Below are 26,091 nucleotides of genomic sequence, written 5' to 3'. Positions count from 1 at the left end.
ATTGTGTCCTTGGGCAAGGCACTTCACCCTACTTGCTTCGGGGGGAATGTCCCTGTACTTACTGTAAGTCGCTCTGGATAAGAGCGTCTGCTAAATGACTAAATGTAAAAAGGGTTTAAAAAAAACTGACAATATGGTTCAGTACCAGATGTTCCCCACTAGAGGGCAGACAAAAACAGCTGCTGGATTCCATTCTCTCCTCAGAGGTCAATGATGAGATTCACAGCCTCAATTTTCCAGATTGAAACTTTTTACCTAACCATTTACGATTTGACCAACAACAACAAAAAAACTGGGCCAACACAAACAATCTCTCCAATTATTTCTTCACTTCTTCCTGACAAGTCACACAGATTTAGGTCTTCCATTATTTGGTCAACCTGTGGAAATGGTCAGGGATGCACTCTGCACAATATAGTCACACCCAACCTAGCAGCCACATGCTGATATGCTATCTGGGTTAGTAAGCAAGGTTACCCTTTAAAACTTTTATTAGGACCCTAATGAAGGGCCTGATTGTTGGAAACAAGATTACTCCCGCTCTCTCTCTCTCTCTCTCTCTCTCTCTCTCTCTCTCTCTCTCTCTCTCTCTCTCTCTCTCTCTCTCTCTCTCTCTCTCTCTCTCTCTCTCTCTCTCTCTCTCTCTCTCTCTCTCTCTCTCTCTCTCTCTCACACACAAACACACACACAGGCAAACACACTTTGTGAGATGCCTCCAGGTTCTGTTCTCTTTGATATGTCATTGTGATTTATGAAATGTTCTTGTGCATGGTAGTGAGACCGTGGGAAATGAAGAGAGAGAGAGAGATAGAGAGAGACTGTGTGTGTGTGGTTTGTGTGCTGTAGATGTTCAGCCCACAGTGATATACAGTCAGGCCAGTGTTGTTGGGAAATCAATGATTATCACCTGTTGTTAGACTGGCCTGTGACCAGGTGTCTAGGATGAATAAATGTGTTTATGTGTGTGTGATGTTTGAATGTTACGCTGAAATACTATTTCATTCCATGTGACAAGTCCATTACAAAACATTTTTGAAAATAAGATCTTGAGAAATGCCTAGAGCATATATTTACAGTACAATCGCTTTTAGAACAGAAGAACAAACTTGGTAACAAAGTAATCATAGACCTATTAAACAAGGGTAATATCGGTGTAATTGGTTAGACTGTATTTGTTGATTGGTTATTGGAGTTGATTGGTTATTGCTCTGAGGAGATAGACGTCTAGGAGAATATCACTAGGACTTTATGGGAGGAAACACAATCTGTCAGGTTTTATGGTGAGGGAGGTTATCCATGAGTGGTGCAGGTTTATGGTTCTGTCAACCTTTGATCTAAGTGCGTGTGTATCTGACCCCCCCCCCCCCCCCACCTCTCTTTTTCTCTCTCGTTTTCATACCTCTCTGTGTATGTTGAATTATTTCATCTTCTCCACATCCATATTCTACTCTGTCTTTGAACCCCCCCCTTCTCTTTTATTCTGACTCATTATGATCTCTCGCTCTCTCTCTCTCACACACACAAACACACACACATACTCACATTCGTGGAGATATTACTGCGTTATATATTAGACCAGAGAATAACCCTCATTCAGAATTTTCATTTAAACTGACAGTGTCAAACTGGAACAGGTAGTACGATTCTGCCTGTCCTGGGCGGTTGTGCAATTACGCACCTCCATAAACTCTATATGATTTCATGGATTTCGATGTTTGTACTTTTACGAGACAAGTTGTGTGTGTATGGGTGTTTGTCTGGCTGTGAGTCTATGTATGTACGTACGTGTGTCTATATTGATTTGTATGGACCTTTGAACAATTGTGAGAAGAACCAATTCCCTCACCCCCACCGCCAACCCCCTTTGGTTGTGTGTGTTGGTGCCAGTTGTTCATTAACGTGACAACACGGAAAAGAAAGGTGAGAACCGCATTTGAAAGGACCAACGCAGGTGTGTATTATTTAGAACCGTCGGCTAACAACAAACATTCAATTCCAGAATATTTTGATTATCAGAAAGTAGTTTTATTTTGATTTCCTGTTAAATTTGTTTTCTATCTAACTTTAAATGTAATCATGTAGGTCTAGTCGATACAGTTTTCATCATTAAAGGAAGTTTCAAAGAATTTCTTTGAATTCATTAAAATGAATGGACTGCTCAATACCATAATCCCAAATCCCAAGGCCCTGTTTTTGAATAAGGAAGAAACAACAACAACCAACCAAAAATAACTGTCTGGGAACAGAACCAGTCCGTATGATGGCTTTTGAAAGATGGTGGCTGCTGGCCTGTTTTTTGTTACTAGCGTGTCGCTGCTACGGGCAATACAGCTGTCTTAACAGGACCGTAATGAACGTGATTCTGTTGGAGGATGACTTCTCCCCTTGGAGCATAAAGTTAGTGGGTCGCGGCGTGGAAAGAGCAATCGCACTGGATTCTGAACTGAACGATAGTGAAGGTACATGAGCACAATAAGGACATGCAATTATATCAATGTTTGTATTTTGTTAGCTCAACAATAGCAATTTAAGTTGCAACTTTGATTATGACTCATTTAACAGAATCAACATTCTCAAGTTATTTGTGTCCGTTCTTGTCTTTCGACCTATCGTTCTGTCTGTGTATCCATACCTATCTTTACGTTTACTTCTATCTATCCCTGATGTAGAGCACAATCTTACTTTTACTGAAAATGGATTTGAGACTGACTTGTACTGGCGAAAGGGCTGCAGCAGTAGCGCATGCGAAGGGGTGCAGACACTCAAAAACCTAACTGTAAGTACATGTGGACTAATACACACACACACACACACACACACACACACACACACACACACACACACACACACACACACACACACTCACACACACACACACACACACACACACACACACACACACACACACACACACACAATAACAACTATTAAGTTGCTCAATCTTTGTTTCAGTTTTCAGACAAGTTGGGTTGTGTTCTGCTTGGTCCCACCTGTACCTATGCTACTTTCCAGATGGTGGAGTGAGTGTTCCTGTTTGTCATTGTCTCCATCTGAACGATGAGGTCAAGGATGTGTAATCACATTTCTAATATGTTTTAAGTGTGTTTGTGGACTGTATATATACTATATTAAAAATAATAAAAATCTCCTAAAATGTGCCTTCCTTCTGCGCACCCACATGTGTGTATGTGTGTCAGTCTGGAGATTGGGCTGGATCTCAACATACCCATCATTTCAGCGGGGAGCTTCGGTCTTTCATGTGACTACAAGGCTAACCTGACGCGTGTGCTACCGCCCGCGCGCAAGGTCTCCAACTTCTTCTTAGAGTTCTGGCACTACAAGGACGATATCAAGCCCAAGTGGACCGAAACATTTCTCTACAAGAAGGAAAATAACACAGAAGACTGCTTCTGGTGAGGGAGTCGTGTGGGAGTCGTTGGAAAAACGTTCATAGATGAGTGACTTGTAGTTTGATTCCACATGCAAAGTTTTAAAGTTGGATACTGTATGTGTGAAAGTTGAAATCGCTTCAGACTCAATGATTCTGTAGACTTACAGTGAACGGACACCCATGTGCTTTTTTCTGCAGGTATATCAATGCACTTGATGCAGACTCTGCCTACTTCGCCTCAAACGTTTCAAGGACAGTTTTACGCAGCATTAGCGATGTCCGAAAGCAAATAAACTCAAAATCCAGAAAAAGCAATTGTAAGTTCTGTATTGTCACACCTCAACTGGCCTCTCCAACACACACTAGGGAAACTGTCAGATATAATATCACACCTGGATCTGAACCTCTTTATTGTGAAACAATCATTGCTCAATGCTCAAAACCTCTCATTTTCTATACAATATGAATTGAGAACAGGGAATTTGTGAGTGGCTACCCACGAACACTAACTATTCTGACCCTTGTCAACTCAGTGTTCATAGTATGTGGAACGCCAGATGACATTGTGGAACTGAAAACTGGGAGCACGTGGGCCGATAGTGAAACTCTCTTTCTCCTCATCGATCTGTATAAGTTAGTAAACACCCGGAACACACAATGACAGCAATGCAATAGCACATTAACATGAACATAATCGTAATACATAGTATGTCATGCATATTCTAATAACATTTTAATAACGAACCGTGTCTATTTTCAGTGATCACTACTACACAAACAAGCAGTCTGTCGAAGCCATGAAGAATGTATTAGTGTTGACCATGCCAAACACCAGGAACTACACCATAGGCACGAGTGACAATTTCACAGTAAGATATTAGCTCTGCAGCCCCAACCTGAGGTCTTACCAACCAACTAACAATCCAAACAAACAAGTCAAGTTTCACCAACACCCTCTCTGTTCCCAGATGAACGACTATGTAGCAGCATACCATGACACCGTGCTGCTAGTTGGTCAGGTGATGAGGAACATCAGGAACACATCAGGATCATCGTATGAACTGCTGAACATGGAGTTTGTCAACATCAACCACTTCAGGGAAGTCTCCTTTGATGGTATGTGTTTTAGTTCACGCTCATTACTGACACTGATTGTTAATGCTGGATTTAGGATGTTTATGGAACAATATAAATAATTTCAGGATGTCATTTAGGTTGCAATTTTAGGTCTCAATTAAGATAACGTAAAAAATTAAAGCAAAGAAATTCAGTGATCTCCCTAGGGTGTGTATGTGAAAGCTTGCATTAACATGGTTATTGTATGTGTTTCCAGGTCTCGCGGGTCACTATAAGATTGATGAATATGGAGACAGAGATGTGAATTTCTCAGTCATCTACACCACCACAGACAACAAGGTATATTGTATACGGTAGTTGTGCATTAGGACCAAGACTGAGGTACATTCTGTTGAAACTCCTTCAACCTATTTCATCAGTTTTTGAATGCGTTTACTTAAGATTCCTGTGTTTGCGTCCTTCTCCTGTCCAGTATGAAACTCTGTATATCTTTGACACCACAAACAATGGCACCAGTAGAGAAGAAAAAAACCCTTCCTTTATTTGGGCCAACGGCCTTCCGGAGGAGTCTCCGCTCCCGTCCCCAGGTAGGTCTTTACTCTCATACACACTGTAGACGTACACTCATCCTGTACCATGATTCATGACCAGCTGCTGTGTGCTATTTATTAGCTTTCATTTGAGTTCAAACTCCAGCCTTATTAACAATAAATCAATCCTCTGATATCTTACCAGGGTAGGATTTGGAATTATTGTGTAATATCTGGTCAGTAATTCACAAGGCTGAGGAATGGCTGTTTCCTGTGTACCACTCTATTTAGGTCTCAAGCCGCAAGACATCATCATGATCATTCTGGCGGTCATTGTGGTAGTGGTGTCTTGCATCGCCTTCATCTTCTACAGGTTAGAAGAGATGGTAGATTACTTGCCTCAAAACCAGTGTCTCATAGGGAACTACCTGCATATGTGCCTGCTAAAGGGTTGAGACCTGACCTTGTTACTGGTATTCCAGACAGAATAAGAGAAATCGCAAGATGAGAAAGCGCTGGGCTCACATCCCCTCTGACCTGATCTCTCTACTGGACCAAAATGAACGTAGTCTGGTGTCTCTCAAGGTCAGATCCACACAGGTCATCCACCTGTAACACTAAAAACCCTAAAAACCTGGGGTAGACATTGGCATTCATTAAAGAAGTTGGAAGTGGATTGAGCACATACAGTGTACCAAACATCTCACCCATGTGTCATCCACCTAGGATATTCACCTGTAACTGTGCTTCACTGTGTCCATCTGTCCTCTACTGTCCCTCTGTCTCTGTTCCTCAGATTGAAGAAGACCAGAGGAAAGACCTCAAAATCCGACGGGCTCGCTATGATAAAAAGGTAGCTGCGGCTTTGCTGAACCTTTAAGCGCATATCTTAAGCGATACATCATTATAGCTTTGTCAGCTTGCCGTATCGGAGACTCTTCTCCCTTTTAGCTCAGCTGTAACTCTCCGTCCTCTGCTGTTGCCATGGTTTCAGGTCGTGACTCTGAAGGAACTGAAACACTCCGACGGGAACTTCAATGAGAGCCAGAGGATTGAACTCAACAGTGTAAGAGTGACACTATGGGGTCTCTACGGGGCATTCAGCATCAGCAGCTATTTACATCCAAGACTGCACTGAGTTGGAGGAAATAACCCATCCCCTTTATCTGCAGCTTCTGCAAATAGACTACTACAACCTGACCAAGTTCTATGGCACTGTCAAATGTGAAGAAGGGGTGTTTGGGGTGTTTGAGTATGGGGAGAGAGGTTCCCTTAGGGTGAGACACAACACACACTCACACACAAACACACAAATGAATATGCACACACACACATGAACAAACAAGCACACACACACTTCATAGGTCTCCTCTCCTTACCCACAGTATGTCTTGAATGATAAGATCTCCTATCCGGAGCAGACCTTCATGGACTGGGAGTTTAAGATCTCCGTCATGTACGACATCGCCAAGGTAAGCTGATAGTGCTGCCCCTCTCTTGTGTGTGCTGTGTTTTGTCACCTTGATCAGAAAATGCAACAAGTTTAACCAAGGTAATTGTGTGGATGAACGTAAACCATCGTGACAAAGTGCATCAATCGTCTCGCTGTCTCTCATCTTCTTTCTCTCTTCTTTCTCTCTCTTCCACCCCAGGGCATGTCTTACCTCCACGCCAGTGATATCCAGGTGCATGGTCGCCTCAAGTCCACTAACTGTGTGGTGGACAACCGCATGGTTGTTAAGATCACAGACTTCGGCTGCAACACCATCCTTTATCCTGGCAGAGGTGAAGCAGATTCACAGGAGTGTCAGATGTTAGGGTTAACCCTAACCCGAAACCTCTCTCATCCATTTCCCACTTCTCCCTTCCATGTCCTCCTCTCCATGTCTCTCATCCAGACCTATGGACAGCCCCAGAGCACCTGAGAAGACAGGGCATTTCTCAGAAGGGAGATGTCTACAGCTTTGCTATCATTGCCCAAGAGATTGTCTTCAGGAAAAGCACCTTCTATACAGAGGCCTGCTCAAATCGTGCAGGTAACACAGGCTGAATATCTTCTTCTTTTTTTTACTGGCTATTACATAACAAACAAAAAGCAAATCGATATTGAGAATTGGCACAATCACAAAATTAAGGTTAGGTTTATGGTTCTTGATGTGAACAACAACAGCACAGTAATAACCGTGGATGTCAATATGGTATTAATAGTTAAACCTTCTTTTAATCTACCAGACATAACCCTTGTTCTGGGTGTAAAAACTGTATCAAACTATGTACTATTTTAATACAAATGAATGTCCAAGGACACAGGGACCCCTTCTGGCTGAATTTGGTATCCCTGCTGAAATATCCTTTCTATCCTCCACAGAGAAACTCGACAGAGTACAGTATTATAGCATTCCATTATGCTTCAGACCTGATCTCAACTTCGAGACCACGGTAGAGAAAGAGCTTGAGGTAAGAAAACTAGCAGAACTCATCCTGGTTCACCCGAGACCCAAAACAAGTATGTAGGCTGTGTGTGATACCTTTTCTCCCAGGTGTTCCTGCTAATAAAGAACTGCTGGGATGAGGATCCAGAGAAGAGACCAGACTTCAAGAAGATTGAGAGTTCTCTGGGAAAGATATTTAGGTAACTGTCTCAAACATCTTTTCTGTCCTGGGTGGGATTTGAAACATTGGATGGAGGAGACATTTCTTTGTGGTCTGACAGTGTAATTAAGGCTTGTCAAGAAGAATGCAGTGACATTTATTTTCTCTTCTTCAACCTACCTACCTTTCTCTCTCCTCCCCTAATCCTTTTCTCACTCCCCCCTATCAGTGCTCTTCACAACCAAGCCAATGAGAGCTACATGGACAACCTAATCCGTCGTCTGCAGATGTACTCCAAGAATTTGGAGAACTTGGTGGAGGAAAGAACTGCCCTGTACAAGGCTGAGAGAGACAGGGCGGACCGCCTCAACTTCATGCTGCTCCCAGGGTACGTTCTCTCCAGTGGAGCTCCAGTTTCAGCTCCACTCTACTCTGGAGGTCTATGGTTCTATGTTCAATAATCTTGTCAGAGTGGCACTCTAAACAACACCAAAAGAGAGTTTTGTCTGCTCTGTGGTTGCAGTAATAGAAAGAGATAGCTCTAGTTCTAGAACACTGTATACTGCATGTCGTCATAGAACGTTGTCAACTCCCAGAACGCCAGATAAAGTTCCAAAACACTTCAGTTTGAGATTGTACGCAGCTGTAGAAGACTTGACCTTAGACTGACAATGCTCCACCCCTCCCCCAGGCCAGTGGTGCGCTCCCTGAAAGAGACAGGGGTGGTGAAGCCTGAGCTGTTTGATGAGGTCACGGTGTACTTCAGTGACATTGTGGGCTTCACCACGCTGTGCTACTACAGCACTCCCATGGAGGTAGTGGACATGCTCAATGACATCTACAAGAGCTTCGACAGTATCCTTGACCACCACGACGTCTACAAGGTAGTGCAACTCCTACAGGGGCAACGACCTTAGTCCAAGCATACTTGACCAATTGATTTCACCCCTTACAAGAGCTACTACTGCAGCATCACCACAAAGGCTGCAATGAAGCCCCTCCACCACTCACTCACCCGTACACAATGGTCATCACTTCCCAGTTGGCCATCTTTTTTTTGTCTGTTTTTCCAATGTCTTCCCACTTGTGGTCCTCTTTATACTCGGCCTCCTGAGTTCTCCTCGCAGTCTTGCAGCATATCCTTCCTCAGCCTACACCGCAAAAAGCAAACCAGAAAATCAATTTGACCCTTTCCTCCTACTCCTCCTCCAACCCTCTAGGTGGAGACAATAGGCGATGCCTACATGGTAGCATCTGGGTTGCCTCGACGAAACGGTGCCCGGCACGCAGTAGACATCTCGCGCATGGCACTGGACATCGTCGAGTTCATGGGCACCTTCGAGCTTCGACATCTGCCAGGTCTGCCTGTGTGGATTCGCATTGGCATCCACTCAGGTACAGACTGGCACTGACTGGCCTTATCTCAGTGACAGAGTGGCACTGATTGTAATGATCTCACTCTCCTCTCTCTCACCTTGAGCTTGGAGGGCACTTCGACCTTAACTCCCTCTGGTTGTGTGTCTAGGTCCCTGTGCAGCCGGAGTAGTGGGGATAAAGATGCCCAGATACTGCCTGTTTGGAGACACTGTTAACACAGCCTCTCGTATGGAGTCTACAGGCCACCGTACGTAAACAACAACCAATCAACCAGTAAAACAATTATTTAATCAACAATTAACACAACCATGTCTTCAAAAACTCTAGTTAACACTGTTTATCTACAGCAACCAGGGGCGGAGCCAGACATAGTAAACATTCGGGGCTCTCCCTATCCTTTCCTTACAACCTCCTCCCTCACCCTCCTTCCCCACAGCCCTGAGGATCCATGTCAGTCAGCCGACCATCAACATCCTGAGGAGGACAAACTGCAAGTTTGAGTACGAGGCCAGAGGAGAGACCTACCTGAAGGTACCTACAGGCAACATTGCAACTGCATGCACAAGCTGCCTCTCAGCCCACTGTTTTTATGCTAACATAGATGCATTTGTGTGTGTGTGTGTTACAGGGTAAAGGCACTGAGATGACCTACTGGTTGACAGGTGAAACAGGGAAAGACTACAACCTCCCCACACCTCCTACAGCGTGAGTCAGCCAACCCTCCAGCCTAAAATCTCCTTCTCATATAATTATTAGCTCATATTAGTTGAGCATTGCTATACACATTTTTACTTTTCACATGAGCTACAACTTTACAAAGTTCAACATTAACTTTGCAAATCATTATCAACCGTGTAATTATTTATTCATACCTCTTCCTCACCTCAACCCTATCCACTATCTTCTTCTCTATCCTCTCAGAGAGAACTTCCAGCGTCTGCAGCAAGACCTGGCCCAGATGATCCAGGAATGTCTGGATAAGCGATCTCTGGGGTCGGAGGTCATGATGAAGAGGAAGACCCTCTCCATGAGGCATAAGAAGATGGAGAAGGAGAGTGAGCAGGTGGAGGACGAGGACCAGCCAGAGCCTGAGTACCTCCACCTGGCCACGGGCAACCACTGCACCACCTTTCTGTAGTGATGTCACTCATCCATAGCACCACCTTTCTGTAGTGATGTCACTCATCCATAGTCAAACGAATGATCACTAAAATGGAAAATGTTGCACAGCCAATAAGAGTCGTCTGAAAGATTATTTGAAATTAAAGACACCATTTAGCGATCACTGGTTTTAAAAAGAAAGGACATTCAAAACTTTATTTCTGTGATTATCATATCTTTGATTTTCATTTACATCTATAACATCATAGGTTCTTTACATAAAGTAGAAATCATGTCAATGTTCGTATGAAGTCAACAACATTGTTTCTGTGAGTTGTAAAAGTATAGCTGAGGCAATACAATTCTAGTGTCACACATCTGAGGAGTCCTGTTATGTAGCGTCAATAACACACTGTGTCATGTTATGGCATGTCTGTAATGTCCATGGGAGTGGATTTAGGCCACTTCTGAAGGTTTTAAGAGGGAAGCTCTTACATAATACCAGTATAGGCATGTTTTGGAAAAAGAATTGGGAGCTTTCAAGAAAAGACTTACTGACATACGTCAGTATCAACTTTGTTATTTTAGTATCAACTTTGACATTGATGCAAACTTACAATACAGTACTTATACAACAGTTATTTGCCAACTGCATGAACTGTGTAAAAACAGCTCTGTGCTGCAAAAACTAAGCTCTGCTCAATGTAATGGCAGCGGATGTTACGACTACTAGTTAGAACTACTTTAGGTCCTTTATGTACACAGAAACAACATGTATGAAAACATTTTCAAAGTTGCTCGTGCTAATGAAGATTTATAAAAAGGAAAGTAGACAAACATGCGTTCAAATTTCAATCAATTGTGAACTATGACCTACGGTTTGGGGTTTTCAATGGTACAGCAGATGCAGGTTTGTTACAAACCTTCCTATTCAATAGGGGAACACAATTGTATGTAAGACTGCCTCTTAAACATGAGGTCTATAACAGAAATACATTCTATTTCCACTCAAACGTAAACATACAATATTTTTCTGTGCGGCCAAGTAGTCTTAATAAATAATCACATGTACAAAAATTGAATACAATCCAAAGACATTAAGGTATATACACAGTATTAATATTAAGAAAAGCAAAATAACAAAACCTCTGTGAGCTGCAACAAGTACGTAATTCAGCAACATTAACAACATTAACAATGTCTGATAAACTGATAGATGTAGTTAAAATAAACATATCTTGTGACACATGATAAACCCAACATAAATGTCATAAAGAAAAAGTGCCTAACATATCTGGATGCAGAGTAATAGTGTGTTCTGAATGACTGTTGCAGTAACAGAATGTATTAGTAACACAGTCCAAGCCCATGCTGTGACGGCACACAGCACACACATACACCATAACCTCTATGAAATGTCAATCACATGTTTCGATCACTTTCAAAGAAACATCATAAGCCTATGGCATTGTTTTTTTTGCTTGAAATCAAGGCACACATATCCATATCACACGAATCAAAAAACTGAAAATAATAAGGAACATGTCATTTGAACTTGACACGCAGTTAATGGGATGGTATTGCTGGCATGGTTATAACCAACTACTTTACCGGAACATTGTAATTCTTGCCTGACACACTACCCACTGATGTCATGGCAGAAGACTATTTGTGAATCGTGATGAAAGACTAAGTAACAGCTTTCTGAATTTCAGATTGTCTATAGTAATGGTTGCCTGGTGACCCTGTGACACCAATCAGAATGACAGCTGTCGACTGTTGATCTGTGCCATAGAGTCAAACGCTGGTAACACACACTCACACATGCACACAATCACACAAACACACACCAACACAGCTGCCAGAGTGACATGACTGATCGGTAGGGGGCATGAAGTGCTAAGAGCTCATATTGAGTCTCATCATATTTGACACGATTACTGTACTAAATATTCAGCCAATCTGAACCAATCCCATTCGAGAAACAGGACTAAAAGTAGAAGTCCATTAGCAGGCTTTAAATACAACTTCTACAAAGGAGATAAAGGGGGATTTTATTTGTTGCAACAATACTAGTTCAATGACTACTTGAACTCTGAACCATTCAGACATACATAAACCAATGTAAACCAACAGGAAATCAACCCCTTATGCAGTAACTCTTCCATGTAAATGTCTCTGGATTGAACTGATCAGTCTTTCACGACAACACAACAACTCTACAACTCTACAGCTTTGGTTGCATGATCTAGAGCAAACTCTATGGTCCTGTTCATCAGCTAACCTCGAGCAGATGGACCCGGCAGGAAAAGGGGCTGAGTCGGGCCCGGCATGACAGCAGGACCGGTGCATCTCTGCCCCGGGGCGGTGGAGCCACGCTGGAGCCCGGCCAGGGTGACAGCTAGGGTGAGAGGACTGCTGAGCACACACACGCCTCAGGGGGGTGGGGGCCTGTCGTGATGCAACATGTGTGTGAGGACAAAACTGCATGTGTGTGTGTGTCTGGTGAGGGTGAGTCTGAACATTTGAGAGAGACTAAGTGGTGTGAACAAGGAGGGGATTCAGGGTGAGTGTGATCCTTTTCTGCACACACACAGAGGTCTACAGAAGTTGAGCATGTGAGAAGGATGAATATTTGCCGTCAGAGTGTCTGAGACCCTGACACAAATACCTCTATGGGGGGGGGGGGGTCGGGGGGGGGGGTTGACAACAGGAACTGACATCACACCACTAGGCACTGATAATAATCTACTAAGAAACTGATTACAGTAACTTGTTGATTTATTTGACTTAACCTCTGATCTTTGGTCAAAATGTTACTTTTACTAAGATTTACTACCAGACTTGGCTTCAATGGTTAAAAAACTAAAATATTGTCTTTACCAACATCTCAAGTTAGGACTAGGAGTCTCTAAGGAGCAGCTGCTGGCAAGAGAATGATGCAAGGAGTGTCTGTCTTTTTATAATCTTTGATACAGTGAATAATTTGACAGATAAGGACCCGTTAACAGATGAAAAAAAAATCAAAACAGGATATCACTCTGGGCTCTACATCCGGGAGCCATGGATCTGGAAAAGCTGTAGAACAAACAGGAGACAAGGGGGAGAGAGATGTTAGAAGATGTTGCAGAATACCATCACTGAACTGAGTCTGAACTGATCTGGTGTTGATGGAATGGATGACTATAGTGACAGTATGGCAGGACATGGTTGTGTGACCTCCATGATATTAGTAGATCAATAGAAAATCAAATACCAGTGTCTCAAATAAAACTGCCACCCCACCTTCTGCAATTGAGCATATCTCTTGAATGTGTGGTAATGGGAACACTGAAAGAGACATGCTCTACTCCTATTGCAAGAAAAGGTCAGGGTTGATCCATGTCATTGCATTGATGAGGAGAGGGTAGGCTGAGATTGTTATTTATCCATCTGTGTGTCACCTCATCACTGGACCAGCCTGCAGGCTGACTGTGACTACTATAGGTCACACAAATGTTGACGGTGATGAGGATCCACAGGGTTCCATAGAGTAAGGTTACATTGTTTTGCTATGTAGGTAGTATTGCTGTTTAGACTACCCAAGCACTACCCAAACACGATGACTCACAGCTGTGGAACCTATGACATCTTCAAAAAATCAAATTCAGGATAAGGTTGTAAGGTTGTAAGGGCTAAGATATGGTAATGTTTTATGACTCTACAAAGACAGGTATTTACAATTCAATGTTCTGATCCAACCCTGAATACTTTTGAGACACACACACACACACTGCTACTTCTACAACTCACTACCATGGTTTCTCACCCATTCACAATGACACAATGAGACCCTCAATCTCTAATCCACTCATTTGGGGTGGTATCTCTCTCTCCCTCCTCCTCCTCCTCCTCCTCCTCCTTCGCTCCTTCCTCCTCCTGAACCTCCGAAGCCTTAACGCCATGGAAGGACGGAGAAAAAAAACAACCCAAAAAAACGACAAACAAGACAGAACAAAAATGACAAAATGAACAGATTGATGGTTATACATGACAGGCGGAAAGAGACAGAGAAAAACAGAGAGAGAGAGAGGGAGGAAGAGACAGAGAGAGAGGGAGACAGGAAGAGAGAGAGAGACAGAGAGAGGGAGATAGAGTTTGTATGTGAATTACGGGTGAGGGTGCTTGTGAATGACATTTGAGAGTAATGTCTGACATTTGGAGAAAAGTGGCAGGGACTAAGATCAAAAGATCCATATCTATTTCATAAAAAGGAAAGGCCACACTGTGTGTGTGTTCAGTCTCACCTTGGTCTTATGGCTCTGCTCAGTGCCCAGCCCTGATCCAGGTGTGTGCAGCTCCTTGGAAACGACACACAGAAACTCAGCCTGGTCCTCTGTCCCATAACTGTACGAAGAACCAATGTTTACCATCTACGGACAAAGATGGACAGAGAGAGGGAGAGAGAGACAGAGAGAAGGAGAGGGAGAGGGAAAGAAAGAGAGAGAAAACATGAGTCACAGCAATGTGACGTGCGGGCTAATGCAGGGTGGAAGGACAGTGAAGGGGGGGGGGACTATCACTTAAAATGTTTCTATAATGCCTTCTAAAAATCTGTGCTTTGAAGAAACACAGCAGTTGAACAGGTGATGAGGTTTCCCTGTACTGTTCCTTTGAGCTGTGTTTTGTTACGTGTCTGAGAACTGCTAAAGCTGAAGCTGCTAAAGAAGCTGTTCAACGATGGGGACCTTGTACAGACACAGGTCAATTCTAATATCTATCTAATTATCACCTCAGTTTCATGATTAAAATCTGTCTCTATGAGTCTGGGCCAGTAGGGTTCTAGAGTCTAGCAGGGCCAGAAGAGGGAATAGGGCGTAGGGCCTAAGGGAAAGCCTTTTCCTGGTGCTGGCATTGCTTCTGGGGTCTGGTTCTACAGCTCAGGAAGTTTTGACAGAGCGGATGGGTGAGGGGTTAGGAGTCATGGGTAAGGGAGGAGGGAGGAGGAGTCAGGGGTAAGGGAGGAGGAGTCAGCAACAGCGTGAGTCCAACCCACAGTCCAGAGCAGTCCGGTGCGGGGCTTTCTGCAGGCGCGCACGCTGACCTGCTCAAACTTCCAGCCGTCCGACATGGTGGACACCATCTGGGTCAGCTCCTCCTCCTGACACTGCAGAACCCGGTACACATGCTTAGGAGGAACCTGCTGAGAGGAGAGAGAGAGACAAAGAGAGAGGGGGGTAAGAATGGTGGGTGAGAAATGAGAAAAAAGGGAGATAAGAGAGAAAGGGAGATAAATATAAACAGCAAGAAAGAAAGAGAGAGCGAGTAAAGGGTTTGGAGTTGAGAAGATAAAGGATGATGGAGAGAAAAGCAAGAAGAGAGGAGTGAGGGAGAAATGTCATCATTGAGCAAAAGAGGAACGTCAAAGACAGGGGTCGGAAGTGAGTGAGAGACAGTTGACGTGAGAAGGTAGGTAGGAGAGAACATATCGTACCATAAGGACAGACAAAAAGAAATGGTGGAAAGAGGAATGAGGGATGTGTATCAGGACAGAGGTGAGAGAGTGACTGAGAAGAACATTTTAGAATATGTGGGAAGGAGGTGCATGTAAGTGTGCATAGCCAGGGGCCATAAATAGAGTAGATACAGTCCAGGCCAGAATACACAAGGGGAAGGGGGGAGGAAGTGGAGATAGTGAGAGAGTGGGTAGAAGATAGAAAAATATTACATAAGAAAGAGATAGAAGGAGAGAGAAAAAGGGAGGATGCTTGGCTCACATGACTGACTTTGGACCAGTCTGAAGCTACCAGCTTGGAGCTGTTTAGCCAAACAAGGTTACTCAGAATACTGACACAGAAAGGGTTGTGTCCTTCTACCTGTGTGGCCTTGCAGTCTCGCTCCAGTATCCTCTCCTTGATCAGCTTGATCAGGGGAGTGATGTTGTAGAACTCGGCCTCTTCCAACACTCCTGGGAACACAAGACAGCATGTTATTCAACTGACAAGACACTCTTTGGAAAGCCCTTGGTTGAAATACTTACAAACTGCAAACCACCTACAGTACACATGGCCCAATGCTATAGTACTACTTGCAACAATGGAAGAATCCCAGGAAAAATGTGTACTTGTTGAGGAATATTATCTGGAACATACTATAAATACAATTGCCTGAACAAACAAACATGTCTAGCTCTTTGTATATGTACCTATGGTTACCATGTATTATAACACGTATTGTGAATGTACTGATATGAAACATACACGTGAACTCTGATGCAGAGGTATACAGACCTTCCTCTGCCAGCTCCTTGTTGTACACAAGCTTCCCATGCCGCAAGTAGTTCAGGATTGGTCCAAAGTAGGTGGGGTCCCTGTCAATCACATAGGCCCCAGTCTCATCCTAGAACCGAATGTCAGAAGCAGGAATAGGGTTCTATTCATATTAGTGTACCAAACTGTAGCAATACCACAATGCTAATCAGTGCTATTCTATTCTATCTCTGTTCTATTCTGTTAGGTAGTTATGTGATTTTCTTTCTCACCGGTCATAGACTGTAGAAGCTTCCTGATGTGCAGAGAATCCATTTAGAAAAGAACAAGAAATCAGACCTACCACAACAGCAGATACAAATGACGACTTGCAAGATAGACAAAGAAGGAGAGGAAGGCGGAGAGGGAGTGAAAGAGAGAACGAGAGTGATAGTGGTTGTGGAAGTACAGTGGGGGTGAAGAGTGAGGGGGATAATCATAGAGGATGGCGAGTGACAACAGTGGTCGCATCTGCGGAGTGTGTATCATCACAGCACGGCCCAGTGGCTCTATCCTGCTCAGAGTGCAGCCCAGGGACAGACACATGGGGGGTAGGGGAGGTGGAACGACATAGAAAAAGGCTAGAGAGAGATGGCAAAGGATTGTGGGATAAAAATATATCCCAAAGAAAGAGAGAGCCTGTAACATTTTCATGTAAGGCCTGTCTCTTTTGTGACTGTATGCTAAAAGCCATACTATCCTAACCTTTCTAGCCAGCACTCTCCAGACAGCACAGCAGAGTTGAGAAAGCCTCTCTCTATGAATACTTATTACCCCACCAGCCTGGGGCTAGAGCACTCCATCTCACAATGAAGAAGGGCAGATAGAAGAGGGGCAAAGGAGGGGGTAAGGGGGAACAGAAGGGAGAGAGAGAGATACTCTCCAAAAGAGAAGAGAGCGGAGATGTATTAGTGTATTAGTTCAAAAGACAAGACAGTAACAGGAGAGAGAGAGAGAGAGAGAGAGAGAGAGAGAGAGAGAGAGAGAGAGAGAGAGAGAGAGAGAGAGAGAGAGAGAGAGAGAGAGAGAGCGCTGTAATTAATAAAACTCATAAGAAGGATAGAGAGCAAAGGAGTCGGGGAGATAGAGATAGGGAAAAAAAGAAAGATGGTGGTGGGGTGGGGTGCAGCAGAGGATTAATTAGTGACTGAACAGGAAGAGGAGAGAGGGATGCTGGGAGAAATGGTGGGAGAGGTGGTGACAGCCATGAGTCTTGTAAGTAGCTTTCAGAATACTCTGTATGCACGCACACACACACAGACACATAATCCTTTGCACATATGTACATTGTACACACCCAATTGCTAATTTACTCAAACAACCACAAATCTTTGTTCTGCACAAGGAAGTGCGTGTGTGTGTGCACGTGCACATGACTTTGTTCTATTCCCTAGAGACTGGGTGAATCTCACAGGGCCAGAGTAGTCAGGCTTTGTTTACCCCAACAGTGTGGTGACAACACTGAAACAGGAGCACATGAGGACAGAGCTCAGTTTTCAGATGCTAGCACCGCACTTGCCTAAATCGTATACAAAGGTTAGAGGTCAGGAAACAAACCCAGTTGTAGATATACTACTTTAAAGAGTCAGGACTGTTTCTGAGCACCCCATATGGCAGCAGTGAGTCACCATCACCTAGCATGTCAGTGTCATCTGTGAGTAGGAGGGTTCTCAGCTATGACACGATGCCTTCCCAACAACCTCCCTACTTCACACACTTCTCCTTCGACTCTACTCAGCTGGAAACACATAAATAAAATAGTAAGATCAACTTTAAACAGATGCTAATTATTCAAATATCAGTACTGAATTTGAGTTGAAGGACAGACAGTCAAATAGACCGCAGACCGAATAATAGACCAATATCCAACAATGTAAACTCTTTTAGACAAATAAAAGCCCTTGACATTACTTGTCCTCTCATTCCAGCTTAGTACCTATCCTGCATTTTGGACATATCACAGCACAGATGAGTTATGAAGGGCAGGTTTGGGCTTGTGTTGGAATGTGTGTGAGTGTGCATGAGATGTACATGTGTGAGTGTGTGTTACACTGTGGAAGGAATGACAGTTTGAAACTGACACTAAGCAGGTGGAGCAAAAGCAAGATTTAGAAAAGGAGGATGAGAGCAAGGAAGGTGGTAGGAGGAGAGAGAGAGTAAGAAGGAAAGAGATGCTAGATGAGTAACAGGGATGGGGTAAGGAGGATGAAGAACAGAGCAGGCCGGGGGGGAGGGTACTAGGACACAGGGAGAATGACACAGGGAAGAGGCAGATGGACTATAATCTTATTATAAATAGTGTTACACCATCAGGCAGTGTTCGAAACCATCTCAACACTCCCAATTACAAAAGGACTCCAGTGGCTACAGTATAAGAAGATAAGACTGTGGCCTAGGTCAAACTAAGAGCTTTCCTTATTGATTTTGCCTTCGTAAGTAACTTTGTCAGAAGCCCGTCTTTCAAAAGAATTGGGCGCCACTAAAACCATAATAACAAATCTATGGGTCAAAGTTAGAGGCTTTTAACTAACATTCTTTGTGACAAGATTACAGTAGAGTGAATGAGAGATAAAGATCCATTTGTGTATTTGTGCATGTGAGGAGAATGAATAGATGAATCTAGAGGAGAGAGAGACATACAGATGAGTAGAGAGATGCGAGGAGAGAGTGTGCATATGGGTTTGGACTCCAGGCAGCTGAAATCCAGTGTTTAGTCACTAATGAAGGTCAGATAGAAACATGTGCCATGGTAGATCTCCCCACTGTGACTGCTGGCGCGGGATAACACGTCACTTAGTTTACAGTTGCTGTAGGCAATAGACTAGTCTTCTATCTCTCTCTCATACACACCAAAGGGATGCACAAACACACATCAGCAAACATCCTGCAATGAACTCACGGAATCAAACCTGATTCAGTGAATAACTGTAATTGAGCAATGAGCTGCTGAGCCTATAGACGACACCTACAAGATGAAGTTATCTGTTCTCCGAATTCAACCAGCACACACAGACCTCTGCACAAGTCTGCATTAGCGACAGCTCGTACTCATCTGACTGGGTACCAGTCATTCCATAAAGTGGTGATGAGAGTTCGATCAAGCCGTAACTAGCTCACGGTAGCAAGTATCTACATCGATGTCTTACCGTGTCTGAATGCAAATCCTGCTGCTGGCAAAGACGATAGAGAAATGAAGTTTGTTCTTTAAGAAGGGTCTGCCGTGTTGTGAGGAACACGGTGCCTCCGACGTTCAACCGGACCCATTTTCCGTTGTTTCCTCCAGTAGGATTGATTCCAGAGCCGTTTCCGATGCTCTGCGTTTCCGAACGGCTCGATTCGGTTGTGCTGGCGGTGACCGTGGTCGTGTTCTCACTTCCATCGGTATCCTTATTGTTGTTATTGTTATTGTTATTATTATTATTGTTGTTACCACGAAGAGTCGGTAGCACCCCGACTTCGGATGCTGCCTGTGGCACAAATTTCCGTTTATCCTCCGTTGCCATTGGGAAACAGCAATGGATATAAGTACGACAACGAGCAAATAGCCTCTATTGCCTTGTCTTCTTCCCGTTGCTCAACTCTCTATGCAAACCGCGCACCGACCAAAGCGATCCGCCTCTCTACCTCCGTCAGCCACGGTAGACCGATATGGGACTTGTAGTTTCTAAAATGTGGTCTTTGTAGGCACTAAATCCAAACTCGGAAGACAAATAGCCCGCAATCTGAGCAAATTTTTTCCAGACTGTTTGCCATTGAGACTCAACACTGAGGAAACTATTTATCAACTATTTATTCATAAGTGTTAGGAATTAAAAAAAAAAAACTTTTTAAAAGTTCACAAAATACACCAGTGCACCTGAGGATACTGCAGAGTATGTTGTGATAATATTAGGGATGGTCACAATGAACCAACATAGTTGTAGGTGGTCTCTCTAAAAACACGGTAGGAGAAAAAACATTCCATATAGAACCCATTCAATTGGTTCTTCTGTTTTGTAGATGGTTCTAGAATGCACCCTTTGTTCAGTGTATGGATACTGGCTTGGTGTAAGGGGGACCCGGTGGTCATGAAGTCTAGGGTGTAGTAGGGCTGTGTCGTAGGGAACAGTATTGTGTGTGGTGGGGATGCAGAGGTAGATGTCTATCCTTGGAAGGTTAGGAGTGTGGTATTGACTAGGGGTGTAGGGAGGGTTGTAGGGTAACAAAGCTGTAGTTATACGTGTGTGGCAGGCCCTGGTGGACAGTGAGGTTGAAGCGCGACCAGGAGAAGGGGGGTAGACCCCCCTGAGTGGTCGGACCATTCACCGCCTCTGCTGCCAACTGACGAGCCATCTGGTAGTCTGTCACCTGAAAGGAGGAGGAGAGGAGAAGAGGAAAGGCAGGTTCTTGTTAGTATAATGGCATTCCCACCTGCCATGCGGAACAAAACACTGATTCCAATGAGAATTTCAGGGACTCTCCCAGGACAATACAGGACATGTAGTGTCAGGACTGGTAAAAAAATTGCTTCATGAACACATTTCTTAAACTCGAACTCTGACCTTGGTGTCATAGCAACCTCCAGGGCATGGTATTTTCAGCCTCAGGTCGTTACGGCAACAGATGGTTTTACAGGGATGTCGCTTGGAGTATGGGTCCGTCTTGTAGTCTGAAATGATATGTCAATATCCTCGAGTCACACACTCACACACCCACACACATACACTCACACACCACCATCCCAACCCGGCAACACTTACTGTTGTATCTCATGATGCGTTTGAGGGAGGTGAGGCTGGTGACTCTGGCCTGGTCTCTTCTAAAGATCTTAGCTCGTGAATTGAGGTCGTAAGAAAACTCTTCTCCATGTCTTTGCTTCATCACTCCGTAGCCACTCAGGGTGTAGATGTGCGCATGGAATGGCACGTTATAGGACGGCCAATAGCCTATCAGAGAGGAGAAGATAAGGCAGTAATAGGGGAGAAGGTTCTTTCCATGAATACATGTTATGCACTTTATGTACTCATTCATTGACAGTTAAAATAATAAACATTATGAAAAACATGCTTTTAATGACATACACAATATTAAAATTAAGTTAATTATTTTGTTAATCTAGATTAGTTTGATTTTTGCATACAGTTATGTGTCTAGCTCAACCTCCAACTGTACCTAGCCTCAGGGCCTGGGATTGGTCAGAGTGCAGCACCAGTCCAGGGATCTGTTCCACCACCATCAGAGCACCCTCACTGATACTCCGACCTAATGAGACCTGCTTCAGGTCCAACACCATGTACTGGCTGTTATAGGTTCCTACAAGGAAACATGGACACATTGTCATAGGATTCTACCAGGAAAGTTGGGCAATCTATAATGGGTTTATTTGGAGTAGCATACTGATTGTTCTGGGTTACTAAAAAGGAACTTTAACAATCAATGCTTTTGATCAGAGAACAGGGTACTTAGAAGACTATTGCACATATGAGAATAACAACCAATTTCATGTAATAATTGTATTCATATGGTTTGTATGATTCAAAATAAATGTTGTCTGGATGCCAAAATAGAAAACCATTGACCACACAGGAACATTAGGCATGACAACACCATCATGCTCCCAGCGTGTCACTGCTGCACCCAGTCATAAACAGCAAATAGCAGGTTCCTGGGAGGCACTGACAGTCTGCATCTCCCTCTTAGCCGGAACACACTGTGTCGTTCCTCCTTAGCAACACGCTGTCTCCTCACAGACTGAGCTTGTTAACACTCTGAGAGAGCACAGCTAATATGATCTGTTATGTTATACGGATGAAGAGAGCTGGTTGAAGCTTCGTTATAGATCATTTTACACTGCCAATCCTTCCATAGAGATGGTTCAAAGTGTGCTGTTGTACTGTAGGGCACATTACAGTATTGTATTCCCAGCCAACCATGCACACACACCAGTCCTCACCTGAGTTGTACCTGGAGAAGATCCGTGCCCATTGCTTCCCTGTGTTTGCCAAGGCGTGAGCCAGCCTCACCCTCTGCCACGCCAGTAGGCTATGTGAGGTAACCCGGCGGAACAGAGAGGTGTTGAACACACTGTTGGTGGTCTGAGTCATCAGCAGACCACTGCCCAGGAGGTAGAAGTCATCCAATGACATCAGACAACCTGAGTGGGAGGACATGCAGAGTGGGAAGACTTAAAGCTGTATTTTGGCTTAGTCAGGACACCTCCTGACCCCAATCATTAAACACAACACCCTTACGCTGTCAGTAAGGAGAGCACAACAGGAGTTGGGGGGTTAATATAAACTCTCTTGAAGTGCTGTAGTTAAACTATTTTAATGTAGCAAGTCCTGCACCAAGAGATAGCCCTGTCTGCTTAGCTCTAAATATAGCATTTCAAGACACTTCTTTTTAATGGTACTGGGCCCCTAAGAGGATTTTTTTGGGTGGCAATGGATGTTGGCAAATCTTTGATAACAACATACTGTCCACTGTCGATGGGAGTCAGATGGCTGAGTGGTTAGGGAATCGGGCTATTAATCAGAAGGTTGCCGGTTTGATTCCTGGCAGTGCAAAAATGGCGTTGTGTCCTTGGGCAAGGCACTTCACCCTACTTGCCTCGGGGGAATGTCCCTGTACTTAGGGACATTTAAATGTTAGAACTGGGCAACCACAAAACACAGTGTTTTTGACAGAGTCAGATTTAGAGTCAGATTTAATACTAATCCTGTGGAGTTATCTTCTTTGAAAGTGCTTTTGAGTTTAGGATTAAACCTAATCCATACAGCACATTCGGGCAAACCTGCAGTAAATTTATCAATTTCAAGATTGGATACTTATAAAGAGTGGATTAAGCAAGAAGGATTCACATCTAATTTGATTCAACCACCAGATGTTGAGATACAAATGTTGCTATTATATAATTGCAGCAGAGTAGGAAGGTCAGAGGTCTAAATTTAATTTCTAACACTATGTATTGGTTCAGACCTGTCATTTACCATGAATCAATGTTGGATGTTTATTAATATATGGCATGAAATATAAATTGGGGTGGAACTTTGTATGGTGCTCTGCTCCCAAGGTCACATAGAAAAACAAAGTGTCACAATCAGCAGTTAGGTAAGGGTGCCAAAGAGCCCCACCTGGGCTTATGAATGCCGCCTGGAGCCTTGAGACTTAGTATTGTTGTCCTTAGAAGACAACTGTTGTTGTTTCCACTATCATTATTATGCAAACCCATTATGACTTTGTTTGTTGAGCTACTGCTGTTCCTGTACCAGGGTAGCTGCTGAAAGACATCCTGCCCGTAGCCGTGTGTTTATCTGCCAGCCTGAAGTCCCAGTGTTTGTATATGCGCAGGTGGCAGCATAAGTGTACCAGCTGGAGTGGGCAAACAGAAGGTTCTCAAAACCTGGCAGCACCTGGCACAAGAAATGACGAAAGGCAGAAACAAGGAAAGAATAAGGAAATGGCGGATGGGAGTGATCAACAGAGGAAAGGAGGAAAGGAAAATAGAGAGAATAAAGACAGGAAGGATGGGAGGAAGGGAGATTTAAAAAGAAGGAAAGAAAGGAACATGGATGAAACACTCGACTAGTACATCATCTTTTTAACATTCATGGTCTCTACTGGTCTAGTAGACTGCCCTCACCAGGGCAGACCCTGGAGCCAAATGGGTTTGACCCCTGACCTTTATGAGAGCAGAGCAGTGGCCCATGCCTGGCATCCTGAAGGGGCCCTGGCCAGCAGAACTGTTGGTGCGTGGTGCCAGGGCTGGGATGAGGTCCAACAGGTCTCCAACCCCATTCAAAAACTGGACAGCAAACTTTGACAGGGGCTAGTGGGAGGACAGAGGAGAAAGGAGAGAGGAGAGAGGAGAGAGGAGAGAGGAGATGGAGGAGACGCTGAGGGTTAGTCAGGATGCTGGGAAAGAACCCAGTTAAAGGCTCTTGGGACATAAGAAAGCATTTAACTTTTCAGCAACAATTTTTCTCTCTCTCTCTCTTTCTCACTGTCTCCCACCTCTCTCTGTCTACTCTTTGCCCAGTGTGCAGCACCCGCCTGTAGTCCGTCCAGTTGAGCCAGGATCAATCCTGCATGCTGCCACAAGGGGTCACTGTTTTTTTTTTTCCTCACCTGCTCCCTGGTCCACAAGTCCTGCTCACTGCAGATACAAGGCAATGCATCAGAGCCTGATAAACCATCCAAACTTCTTATATAACTGTTTCCTAATCTGTTCTCCACCTAGGGATATTGAGATTTAATTGAAACTGGATATTCCTAAAACAATCAAATAATAAAGTAGAATGTTGTGAAGAGGCATGCCTTAGGAAGTTTTTTAAGGGGTCCAAAACATTGTGGTCCTTGATGAGCTGGGGATACATATTGGAGTAGTGACTGAACATCTGCCTGGTAAAAGGAGAGAAAATCATTACCATAGTCTCAACATAATTAAACATCATTAGATCTGAACACAGGACTCTTAACTCAAGACTAATTTAGATTAGATGAAAAAGCAACATGATTTTTAAAAATCTAGACCACAGACACTTACTCCGCTGTTAGGAATCCCTCCAGGTACCCTGCAAGGAAGCAGGTGATCTCGTCGTTCTCCGAGGTCTCCCCGTACCCAGCGCGGATTTCCAGTACCCCCCAGCCGGTCAGAAACAGCGTGTCATTGTAGTATCCGTAAGCGTCCCCCTCCCTCTCCATCACCCCGTCCTTTAGGATCACGCTCTTCTGGACAGAGTCCCAATACAAAGAGGCCTCTTGGAGTTCTGCCATAAGGAGGAGAGACAGGGCTGGATTACACACATTATGTAATATGCATAATAACACCGATCATGAGGAAATCTATGCAAGTGCTGTCTTGTCTTTTGTATTAATTTAGACTTTGCCAGTTTATTAATTTCAAGCAGTACGCTGGGAAATTCGGGATGACATTTGCCAACATTTCATAGGTTGTCATAATCAAATCAAAATAAATACCAACAGAAAAATTGGATATTAATCAGAGTATAATGCATGAAAAATCCCAATGAGCTATATTTTGGAACATTTGGAACTATATTCTTGTCAATCAAATGTGCGCGATCACGCCTGAGACAACCAAGGTCCATGCACATTTACCTAGGCAAAGGCATTTAACTGAACAAATACACATTTGAATCCTGATTACTTTATGTTAATATGAACATGGACTAGAATTAGAGATGTGTACTCATTGAGAAGACTACTTACGGTAGGTTGCACATGTCACGGATGCAGTGTCCAAAAGGCACAAAATAACAGCGCAAAGTCCTCTTAGACACTTCGTGCGGATCATCACGGTGCAGTTAGAATGCAGTTATGAACTGAGCAACAAAACGATTCACCCCAGATGGGACTCGAACCCACAATCCCTGGCTTAGGAGGCCAGTGCCTTATCCATTAGGCCACTGGGGCTACCGGTATCATGGGCGTGGTTTGGATATTTTATAATTATACAAACTATGGACATGGTGACGAAATTACAATTTCGGACTTTTTATGGACATTTTATTGGATAACACGACAAATAATGTACATGTGAAAGTTCAAAAAGCGCACTTTCACAAAATCGAACAAGCAGTGCTTCCATCACCATGGTGATTGTTTGTCCCCCCATTACACAACTAGCCTATTGTTACTATCTCTAAGGGGTGTGCAAAGGTTTTTTGAAGATTAAAAGTATAAAATATTGAGTTTTACACAAGAAAATGACAGTAAAATTGTACAATTATATCTA

The 26,091-nt window shown here is 43.7% G+C and overlaps 3 protein-coding genes and 1 non-coding gene across 9 annotated transcripts; 1 reads left to right on the top strand and 3 right to left on the bottom strand.

The window, feature by feature from the left end:
• The first annotated feature begins 1,890 nt into the window (after positions 1 to 1,890).
• gucy2cb (guanylate cyclase 2Cb) lies at positions 1,891 to 10,579 on the top strand. Its single transcript, XM_062474291.1, has 29 exons — positions 1,891 to 1,951; positions 2,083 to 2,459; positions 2,670 to 2,776; positions 2,953 to 3,020; positions 3,198 to 3,413; positions 3,590 to 3,708; positions 3,925 to 4,024; positions 4,152 to 4,260; positions 4,360 to 4,507; positions 4,725 to 4,807; positions 4,941 to 5,055; positions 5,290 to 5,371; positions 5,481 to 5,583; positions 5,795 to 5,851; positions 5,993 to 6,064; positions 6,171 to 6,275; positions 6,384 to 6,470; positions 6,651 to 6,783; positions 6,897 to 7,034; positions 7,367 to 7,455; positions 7,539 to 7,630; positions 7,820 to 7,978; positions 8,282 to 8,474; positions 8,811 to 8,985; positions 9,116 to 9,214; positions 9,404 to 9,498; positions 9,596 to 9,672; positions 9,889 to 10,095; positions 10,131 to 10,579. The coding sequence occupies exons 2-29, from the start codon at positions 2,258 to 2,260 to the stop codon at positions 10,138 to 10,140; spliced, it is 3,240 nt and encodes a 1,079-aa protein (XP_062330275.1). The 5' UTR covers positions 1,891 to 1,951; positions 2,083 to 2,257; the 3' UTR covers positions 10,141 to 10,579.
• kctd17 (potassium channel tetramerization domain containing 17) lies at positions 10,254 to 19,934 on the bottom strand. Of its 6 annotated transcripts, none has more exons than XM_062474292.1 (7): positions 19,502 to 19,934; positions 16,338 to 16,446; positions 15,924 to 16,015; positions 15,104 to 15,250; positions 14,355 to 14,480; positions 13,877 to 14,001; positions 10,254 to 13,146 (listed from the first exon to the last, which is right to left on the bottom strand). In XM_062474292.1, exons 1-6 carry the CDS (start codon positions 19,856 to 19,858, stop codon positions 13,903 to 13,905), a joined length of 930 nt encoding a protein of 309 aa, XP_062330276.1. In that variant the 5' UTR covers positions 19,859 to 19,934; the 3' UTR covers positions 10,254 to 13,146; positions 13,877 to 13,902. The 6 variants fall into 6 exon arrangements, with proteins under 6 accessions (XP_062330276.1, XP_062330278.1, XP_062330277.1 ...); XM_062474294.1 differs by having other exon boundaries at positions 15,152 to 15,250; XM_062474293.1 differs by having other exon boundaries at positions 15,104 to 15,247.
• A 200-nt stretch (positions 19,935 to 20,134) lies between these two features.
• Positions 20,135 to 25,376, bottom strand: plbd1b (phospholipase B domain containing 1b). Its single transcript, XM_062475072.1, is given in 11 exon segments — positions 20,135 to 20,702; positions 20,897 to 21,003; positions 21,095 to 21,280; positions 21,507 to 21,647; positions 22,288 to 22,488; positions 23,603 to 23,683; positions 23,686 to 23,746; positions 24,016 to 24,162; positions 24,348 to 24,489; positions 24,651 to 24,734; positions 24,880 to 25,376. Coding segments are annotated over 11 exon segments (1,554 nt in total). The 5' UTR covers positions 25,110 to 25,376; the 3' UTR covers positions 20,135 to 20,528.
• A 320-nt stretch (positions 25,377 to 25,696) lies between these two features.
• trnar-ccu (transfer RNA arginine (anticodon CCU)) lies at positions 25,697 to 25,769 on the bottom strand. Its single transcript has one exon. It is a non-coding gene; the product is annotated as a tRNA-Arg (tRNA).
• Positions 25,770 to 26,091: the final 322 nt, after the last annotated feature.

This window comes from Osmerus eperlanus, chromosome 12 (assembly GCF_963692335.1).
Source record: "Osmerus eperlanus chromosome 12, fOsmEpe2.1, whole genome shotgun sequence".
Taxonomy (NCBI): domain Eukaryota; kingdom Metazoa; phylum Chordata; class Actinopteri; order Osmeriformes; family Osmeridae; genus Osmerus; species Osmerus eperlanus.
The sequence above is the reverse complement of the archived record's forward strand: the minus strand, read 5'-3'. Positions and strand labels throughout refer to the sequence as shown.